We start from the raw sequence: 9614 nt of genomic DNA, 5'->3' as shown, positions 1-9614 counted from the left end.
TATATTTTGCCCACGGGCTGGCCCAACCAAGCCTCACAAGCCAACGGGCTAAAAAGCCTCGTTTTGAAATAGGCTCCAAATATCTTAGCCCAACCCTATTAAATCACAGGCTGGCCTGCGGAGTCCATACTGACTGCACTACAGCAAATACTGAGATTGTCATACCATTAACACAATTAATGATGCCTTAAAAATGATGGCTAGAGAGGAGCCCAAGTGTGCGTTTGAAATCATAAAACAAGTTGATCACATGAAAGTGCAACGTGTAGTTGACAAGACAATCATATGAAGTGTAAGAGAGTATTTTGAGGTCTATGACAAAATTGTGAGCCACGACTTATCTCTTTTCTCAAAGCTGTTCCAGTAATTACCCCAAAATATGACTACTCTATCTCTTATTAGAAAAAATGACCACTCTATGTACATCATATCCAGTGATACATGTTCCCCAGCTTCGCCTAGAGGGACATGTCAAACATCAGAGTTCACCTACAATATTACACATCAAGCATGATCCTTGCAGACGGCTTGCATTTACAATATGAAAAAGTAATACAACAGCATACCTCCTTAATAAAAGAAGGGTGTCCGTACATTAGCAGATATCTTCAAATTTGTCACTAGGATGTCAAGTTTCTCCACTTGTCCTTCAAGTCAACCTGAAAAATATGTATGAGACTTCAAAGGTTGGAGTATTATATTCTGTGCTAGAACATTAGTGTGAGAATGCACTTACTGGAGTCCTATCTTCGAATATTTCACGATAAGTATCAAAGATGAGCTTCCAATTTCCAACACCATACCTTCAAGAGAAAAGAACGTAACTTAAAAGATAAAACTCATGCTCATGCCTCATATTTCTTTAATATGGATAATTTTTTATAGAATAGATTCAAGGAAAAACGTACTTCTGTACACCAGATCTCAAAGTGTCTTCTTCCAACGTACTCCATCTCTTGGCTTTCCTCCTCGTTGTAACTTTTTTAAATTCATACTTCTTCAAGGGAGAAACTTTTGTCCTTCTAGGGCTAGGTAATGTGAACCTCCTCCCACTTCTTGGTGATCCTTCGCTTAAGTCATCAATTGAATCATTCCACTGTGTACACATTTCAGAAATTGTTTTCATAAGTAAAAATAAAAGGATGAATCAGCAAAATCTTGAAATAGCGGAAGCTAATGCGAAAAAGGCTAAAGGAAGGAGACAAAAAATTGACGTAAATCTAGCTCTCCGACGAGCTAGAACCAGTGTTTTGGACGGCGCGCGGCGACAAAAGGTGACAAGGGCCTGCCTCGCCTTAAGGCGAGGCGCTCGCCTTTTTGAAGTGCGGCGCCAATAAATACCAAAAAATTAAAATATTTAATTGCATATGTAAATAATCAAAATCTCACTAGCAATAACATATTAGCAAATATTTCAATTCAAAAATTAAAAGTAGATAGTAGATACTAAAAGTCTAGAACTTGAATGAGTCAATGACTCAATAATTCATAAGTGACAAGACAAGCAACACTAAAAGTAAAGCAATAGTGCAATACTAAAAGTCTATTCAAATTCAAGATCTTCAAGATTTCCAAATTCTTGATATCCAAGATTCTCAACATTATATTGCTCCTCATCTTCTTCCTCCTCGGGCTCGGGCTCGGGCTCGGTCTCGGTCTCGGTCTCGGTCTCGGACTCGGAGTTTTCATCAATTAAGCACCGAGACCGACTTGAGCTTCTAGCAGTAGTAGCTACTCCTTTGCCCTTGTTATGTGACCTTGAACTTGAAGAACCGCCCCTAAGACCATAGATATTCTCCTCAACTCCAGACGCCCTAGAAACAGTACCCCAATCAAGATCACATCCCTCATATACTAGTTCCTCTTCTTCATTTTGGGGGCATCCAATTAACCATTCATTTGCTTCATCAATATTATCCAACAGAATTGGATCAACGGTATCGCCAACATCATAACGACGCCTCAATGTTCTATTGTACTTAATGTACACTAGATTGTTGAGACGCGATAGTTCAAGCCTATTCCTCTTTTTGGTATGAATCTGCGCATAAGTTGTAGAAACTAATTAGTAGATACTAATAATAATGTATATAGAAATTAGAATATAATAAATCTTCTTCTCACATGTTCAAACACGCTCCAATTTCTCTCGCATCCGGATGCGCTACAAGTTAAACTTAATACTCTTATGGCAAGCTGTTGCAAGTTTGGAGTATGATTACCAAATACCGACCACCATTCAGCTATAAAAAAAAATTAAAGGTTTAATAATTATAAATAAGTCAAATAACTTAAGTAAAGCTATAAAAATAACTAAATCAACCCACTTACAAGGGGATGTTTTGTCTCTGTTTCTTATAGCCTGAGGCTTGCCAAAAGTCCCCAATGCATGTTTATACCCAATGCATGTTTATACGTATGAAGCTCTTTGACTAGAGCATCTTGTGTTGCATTAGGGACCATCTTAGCAACACAATCAAGGTAACCTTCCCACACTTCTGTTGATAAAGTCTTATTTTGATAATTAGTGTAAAACATTCCCGGGTTCAAAACATGGCTTGCTGCATGCAAAGGTCTATGAAGTTGGTCCGTCCACCGCCGATCAATGATTTCGAAAACTCTCATATTGCTTCCGATCACCATGAAAACCCTTTTCAATAGCTTTTTTGGCTCTATCCATTGCTTCATAAATATAGCCCATTGATGGTTTTTTTCTCCATCCACCAAGCGAAGCGCTACTATCAAAGGAGAACCAACTTTAAGTGCCCCAACAACATCATTCCAAAAAGATGTAGAAGTAAGATGTCTGACAACTTCTTTTCCCAAAAATTCCTTTGCAAATCTACTTTTTGTCCATTCGGTTGAGAAGATCATAGTTCTCAAGTTGTTCTTTTGCATGTAAAAATATTGCAAAGTTAAGAAGGCCGTTGCAAATCTTGTCTTAGCCGGTTTCACCAAATTTCTTTGGTTTGTATATCTTCTCATCATGTTCAACAACAATGGCCTCATTGCTATGTAAGAATGTATCTTAATGGCCTTCTGAAAAACTGTAAAAGGAATATTTTAGTAGCTAAGTAAGCTAAGTAATAAGTAATAAGCATATAGTATAAGCTATAAAGAAAGTTAGAGCTATTTTTTTCACCTGAAGCATACGGGTTTATTTTGAAGATGTCACCAAACATCAAATTGATACAATGGGCAGCACATGGAGTCCAATAAATGTGCGGGTACACACCCATCATCATGTCACCGGCTTTAACATTCTCGCTAGCACTATCGGTAACAACTTGTATAACATTTTCCGGTCCAATTTGCTTAATAGTCTTCTCAAACAAGCTGAACATCTTGGTGGAATTCGTAGATTCATCACTAGCATCGACTGACCCAAGAAACACACTACCTAATGGAGAATTGACCAAAATATTGATGATCATTTTTCAATTTCGTGCTATCAACTTGTCCATCATAATTGAACACCCAAACTCTGTCCATTTCAATTTATGTTCCTCAATAATCTCATCTATCTTCTCCACCTCTTTTTTAGATGAGTAACTCTAATTTCGTGATAGGTAGGAGGTTTCATTCCTACGCCATATTGTCCTATGGCCTCAATGTATTTATCAAAACTTTTGTGATTTACACAATTAAAAGGGAGCCCTGCATCATATACCCATACTGCAAAAGCACTTACAGCGCGATCTCTTAGCAACTTCTTGGATGCATCAGACGCTGCCGTGCTACTGCTTCCCTTCCCCCTTGATGTTTACGGGTAATAAAGATTCATGGGACCTTTCACATTGGCAGTGCCGTGGATGATGCATTGGATGACATTTTTTGAGTTTTTGAGGGAGGAGGCATTATTTCATCATCTTCATCAGAGAGATTAGCCAAGGATGCTTGGTGCAACATTTGAGTTTTTAACAACTGTTTACTTTCAACATACTTTTTGACTTCTTCCCTAATTTCAGGCGGACAAATTGTACATTTTTTTACATTTTTGTAACCACCAATCAAATGTTGTTTGTGTCGAGTAATACCACCATTGAAAGTGCCTCGACAAAAGATACATGTGACTGAATCTTTTGTTGGGCCTTTGGTACCATAATTCCAACCTATGTCTTTTTTGCTAGCGTCCGACGATTCCATTGAATTTGAACCTACTGTTTATAACTGTATAACAAAATTTAAACAATTATTGAACAGAAAAAATAGGAGCAAAACAACCACTGCCTCACTGGTCCAAACAGAGAAAAAAAAAACAGAGGAGAAAAAAACAGAGCAAACAACAGAGGAGAAAAAAACAGAGGGTAAAAAAACAGAAAAAGAAGAAGAGAATAGAAGAAGGAAAAAAAAGACCAGAGGTGGCCGGAAATAGGGCAGTTGTCGCCGGAAAAAAAAGAAGAAGAAAGAAGAAGAACAGAAGAAGAAGCAGAAGTCGAAAATACAGGAGGAAGAAAGAAGAAGAAAGAAGAAGAACTGAAGAAAAAGGAGAAAGAGACGTGCCTGAAACCTTGAAGGAGAAGAGAGGAGGAGGCAAAAAAAAACCCTAGCTGCTATTTTTATTTAAGTCCTCCACTTCTTTTAATTGTTTTTTTTTTTAAAAAAGGTCTGCTCGCCTCGCCATAACTGGGCGCCTCGCCATAACTGGGCGCCTCGCCTTGGCGCCATTAGCACCTTTCTCGCCTTTGGCGCGCCTTTTGAAGGTCTGCTCGCCGTGGCCATAAAAGGCGCTGCAGCCTCGTCTCGCCACGCCTCTAGCCAAAGGCGAGATGGCGCTCGCCTTTAACAACACTGGCTAGAACAAGGGTAATTTTCTAAAAACAAGATCTGTTGTACCTTGGATAAACTTTTTCAGCAATAATTCCTACGCGCTAAAGTTCTCATATCCAAATGATGCCAGAAAATCTATCAGGATTCTCTTCCAGAAAACCTCAATAACACAGTTCAAGAAATTTGTACATTGTCAAACGAACTGCAAGGAAGTCCTTTCTCCACCTAATCACAATTTAGATCCTCTGGCAAAAGAAAAACTACAGAAACATCTATCTAACCTATGATTTGACAAAAGATTACTTTAGTTACTAGGCTATGCAAACATAGCTTGTTTGGTTTCTTTGTCTGGAGCATCTATAATGTTATTAAAGTATAGTCAACAGTACCATGTGTCACAAATAGTACAACTAACAAAGATATCCAAACTCCAAAGCAAAAGGATAACTCAAGAAAAGGTAGAAGTTTTTGTCCTTGCTGAAATAAAATACTTATAGCATGCACTAAAATTTAATTGATCCAAGGAACCTCCGCACCCCGCTTTTTGTTTCAAAACTCAAAACAAAAAGTTCAAGGGATAACGTATAAATTTACAGAATATTAACTTAGTTATAAAGGATTTCCCTCCAACCTCACTTGGAAATGAGACTTATAAACTATCTTCTTCCTTGTTTCAGTAACTGGTTCATAATATCACACAAACTATCAAAACTTTCCTGCATGCTTAATAATCAAAAGTAACGCTCTCCTGCATGATGTAATGAAGGAGTACGATATTGAAAAGACAAGTCTGATTAACAGCTGTAAGTAACAAATTATATCAAAGGAGATCTATTTTTACTTGAAATCTTCATTAATAGGATATGAAGTTTTCATTCTTTTCATAAGCAACACGATACATAAAAATACTACTATCTCCAGCTAGTATTGGTTTAACACAGAGCTCCTCAAACAACAAGTTAAATTCTCAACAGAGGTAATCATTAGGAGTCTGCTTTTCTTCTATTTCTTTCTCTTCCTTGAACTTCAATCAGGACACAGTAACATATGTCCTTAAGTTGCCATTTTGAGAAAAGCTTACTATATAACTTACCCAGAGAAACAAAAAGCTACCGTACCATTTGGATACAGCAATCAACAGCGTTAATCGGACTTTAACCTAGAAAAAACTGAATAAGACCCCTATGTCAATTGTCATATTCGCAAAATCTTGAAGGATTTTCTTTGTCATTGTAAATTAAATTAAACTCATTAACAAATAATTATTCCACTTTAGGCTAGTAAAAATGAGGATTGGAGAAGGTTCATAACCAGCATAAATATAACTATGTTGAATGCTTGACCTGAATAAAGTGGGATTAATATAGATAATTCAGACGTAGTTGATAGATTGATACCACAATTATCTTGCATTCTTATTCGGTAAGAATAGTTTTAGGATAGTTGTCAACCTACCGCAACCCTCCTCTATTATACAGGCGGTGTGAACAAGTGCACACAGGCGAAGTCAAGATTGCCTTCTTCTCTCCTCTTTTTGTGAAAAGTATCTCAAGATTATCTTCCATCATGTGTACAAAAATGTCTTCATTAACATTTTCAAGATAATGCAGTCATGAGAGTGATACCAAATATATACACCATATTTTATTCTACAATCACTTATACACATTCAATAGCCTACTTAAGAGATTCTGAATTAAATAGGGCAAGAAAGCATTCTAATCATTAGATCTATACAAGAAAAGACAACAAAAATTCAATACGCTAGTATATACCTCAAATGTATGAGCAGTGTTGTTTCGAGCCATTAAGCTTGGCTTGGGTGCAGCATTATGATGACAACAGTGCTGGTCATCTTCATTAGCTCGAACTACTCCATTACTATCAACCACAAAATTAGGGGCTCTTCCATTGTCATTTTCTGCAGGTTGCTGAGCACTATTATTCCTGTCCAAAGACATCAGAGTCTCAGCAAGATCCAGTGCCTCAGGGAGAGGGTCCTTCACCACTGCACGCAGCTCCAAAGAACTCAACTTAAGTGCTTCATCAGTTTTAGGTGTAGACAGCAAATCATCCGGTCCACATGATGCCTCAACTCCTGGTTCAGCAATTTTGACACCTCTGCAAATCCCAGCTGTTGTTCCTCTTGTGTGCTGGACAGCAATATGCTTGCGCCTAAGCAATGCATCTCCCTTGTTTGCCTCTGCAAGGGGATAAATAACATAATTGAGACGTGTCCAACATACAAAATGTTTAAAATTGTATTGTGTTTTCCCTCCCTATTGACTGCACAATATTTTAGAGCAACAAAATTCAGCCTTTATAGCACCAGAATCCGGAAGTTACAACCATCCACTGAGGCAGTGCAGCAATCAGATTACAGGAAATTACATATCGTACAAAGCAGGATGGACATAGAGAAGCAGACACCAACTAGTTTATAATCAGAGGCATAGTTGTTACAGTTTAAGAAAACACATGTTCCTAGAAACATTTAACCTCACACACATATCGTACAAAGCAGGATGGACATAGAGGAGCAGACCCCAACTAGTTTATAATCAGAGGCATAGTTGTTACAGTTTAAGAAAACACATGTTCCTAGAAACATTTAACCTCACACACACATACATACATATTGTAATATATAACAAGCTCGAACACATTTAGCATATGGTGTCAAGATTACCTCTATCATGGTTACTACAAGTCAAGTCCTGAGACACTTGTTTGTTTTGCCAATCCAAACCTGCCTTCACTGCATCATCATCACGCCTTAAAGTTTCTACCAAAACCTGGAGAAAGGGAGGCCCAATTCTCTCCTTAGCTTCTTCAACAAAAACCTTAACTGCTTCAACAGCTGCTATGCTTTTACTCCGTATTTTCACATTATCACAAAACCTATCTTCCCATAATGCTGCTTCAATTTCATCTCTCCACTCCCATAATTCTTTTGATACGACGCCTACATTCTCCATTTTATTGATTCTCTGTTTCCATATCCTCTTTACTGCTTCAAAATACTTCACTTTTTCACCCAAGAACCTCACTGTACAATCCACTGCTACCGCACAATAAGCGGCTTGCATTGCTTCAGAAGCTTCAATTCCTTCTTGAGTATATAATTCTTCCATCAACTCGAGAAATTTAAGAATTTTCTCCGAAACGGACCCATTTGAAATCTCGGACTGGATTTTTTGAACAATAAGGGCTTTCTTGAGCCTCACATGGTCATTGGGAAGAGGAAGAACGCCAATTAGAGCGTCAAGAATGTAGTCTTGGAGAGGTTGCCGAAGAATAAACTCCAAAATCCAACGCGATATGTCGATATCCATCACGAAATCAAAACTGGACCGAGAACAGCAATTCTAGGGTTTCCGGAGAGAGGATTCAGTTACATATCCGGCCGGTTCGTTTGTACAAATTCTTTCAAATGGCATTTTTCCTTTTTTGTGTTCACTTGACTTGGGGCTATATGACAAACCAGCATGTGGGAATTACAACGATGCCAGGTAGGGGTGGGCACAGTAGGTATATACCATTACCGTATCAAAATCAAAATTTTTGATATCACGATTGTATACGATAAAAATCGGATATATGCTAGACCGGTGAGATCGGTGACCGAGGGAAGAAAGAAACAAGCACGAGCATGAAGATTCTTTTGGGACCGGAGGAGTGCTTGATCCGAAGAAAGCGAAGGACATCGTTTGGTCCGGTTTCTCCATAGCCGAGTTGATCGTGGCCGTTGGCCCGGTTGATCGTGGCCGTTTGTCCGGTTGATCGTGGCCGTTGGTCCGGGTGATCCGTTACATAATTGTCACGCGTCAATACCGTTCTGCCACATTGTACTACCAATCGTACGGGTGTCAGACCGTACGACCTAACCTTATCCTTTTAGAGTTTTTCTTTATTCAAAAGGGTTTATGTTGTAAAAGGCCCACGAGGCAAAAGCTATAAATAGGAGGCATTATTTTACTTTTAGGGGTTGGCTGATTGAGTTCCACAACATTTGTAATAGCAATAATATATAAAAATCTCTCCCTCTCAACATCTGATTTTGGTCCGGATTATTGTGTTCATCTTTAGATCTGTTCAATCAAACGATATTCAATATATTGGCACACACGTTTAGTGTAAATCATCGATTACTATTTAGATTATTCATAGTTGATCCTAATCCATTTTCTCTCAATCAAAAATAGATTAAAGTTCAACCACATATCTTATACCTCACTCATAAATTTAATTGATTATCCAAATTTGGAGTAAACAGTTTGGCGCCCACCGTGGGGCTAGGATAATAGTGGTCTTTGATCTTAATTTCTATCCTTTACCCACCAGAATCGAAAAAATCTTTTGTTTGTCTCTGTAAAAACGGACCAAATGGTTAACAGTGAACAATCTGGTCACGTCAACAACAATGAGATTGTGGCCGAAAATGAAGACAGCGGGCCACGAGGATTACCAAATCCTGCTGACCCGAGCCATGTTAATTCGAGGGAGGCCCTTAACCGGCAAAACACCGTGAATCAGGAGAATGCCGCCCCTCCGGCACCCGATCCTTTAGATACTCACAATTCAATTACTTTGTCCCGGACACAGGGCCGGAAAGAACCGGATACCCCGAATGATAATATTGACTTACGTTTAATTTTTGAAATGTTGCAGGAACAGAGAGCAGTGATTGCCAAACAAGGAATCGCAATAGCCCAGTTGCAAACAGAAGAGATAAAACGACCTCGGAGAAGGCGAAGGGTGTTGCTGAACCTAGAAGGGATGAGGCACGGATGGTCGAGAGCAATGGGTCCAGAGCTGGTTCATCCACCGAGGTTCTGAGAATG

General features: G+C 38.7%; 1 protein-coding gene across 4 annotated transcripts; it reads right to left on the bottom strand.

Moving 5' to 3' along the window:
• Positions 1-367: 367 nt before the first annotated feature.
• LOC132644325 (uncharacterized) lies at positions 368-8285 on the bottom strand. 4 transcript variants are annotated; one of them, XR_009583836.1, is made up of 6 exons: positions 7460-8276; positions 6546-6973; positions 909-1096; positions 737-803; positions 567-659; positions 368-489 (listed from the first exon to the last, which is right to left on the bottom strand). XR_009583836.1 is itself a non-coding variant. In XM_060360912.1 (5 exons), exons 1-5 carry the CDS (start codon positions 8103-8105, stop codon positions 621-623), a joined length of 1368 nt encoding a protein of 455 aa, XP_060216895.1. In that variant the 5' UTR covers positions 8106-8276; the 3' UTR covers positions 368-620. The 4 variants fall into 4 exon arrangements, 2 of the variants coding, with proteins under 2 accessions (XP_060216895.1, XP_060216894.1); XM_060360912.1 differs by having other exon boundaries at positions 368-659; XR_009583837.1 differs by lacking the exons at positions 368-489; positions 567-659; positions 737-803; positions 909-1096 and adding exons at positions 2125-2243; positions 2332-3047 and having other exon boundaries at positions 7460-8278.
• Between the last annotated feature and the right edge of the window lie 1329 nt (positions 8286-9614).

This window comes from Lycium barbarum, chromosome 6 (genome assembly GCF_019175385.1).
Source record: "Lycium barbarum isolate Lr01 chromosome 6, ASM1917538v2, whole genome shotgun sequence".
Taxonomy (NCBI): Eukaryota; Viridiplantae; Streptophyta; class Magnoliopsida; order Solanales; family Solanaceae; genus Lycium; species Lycium barbarum.
Note: the sequence above shows the minus strand (reverse complement) of the source record. Positions and strands in the feature narration are given on the sequence as shown.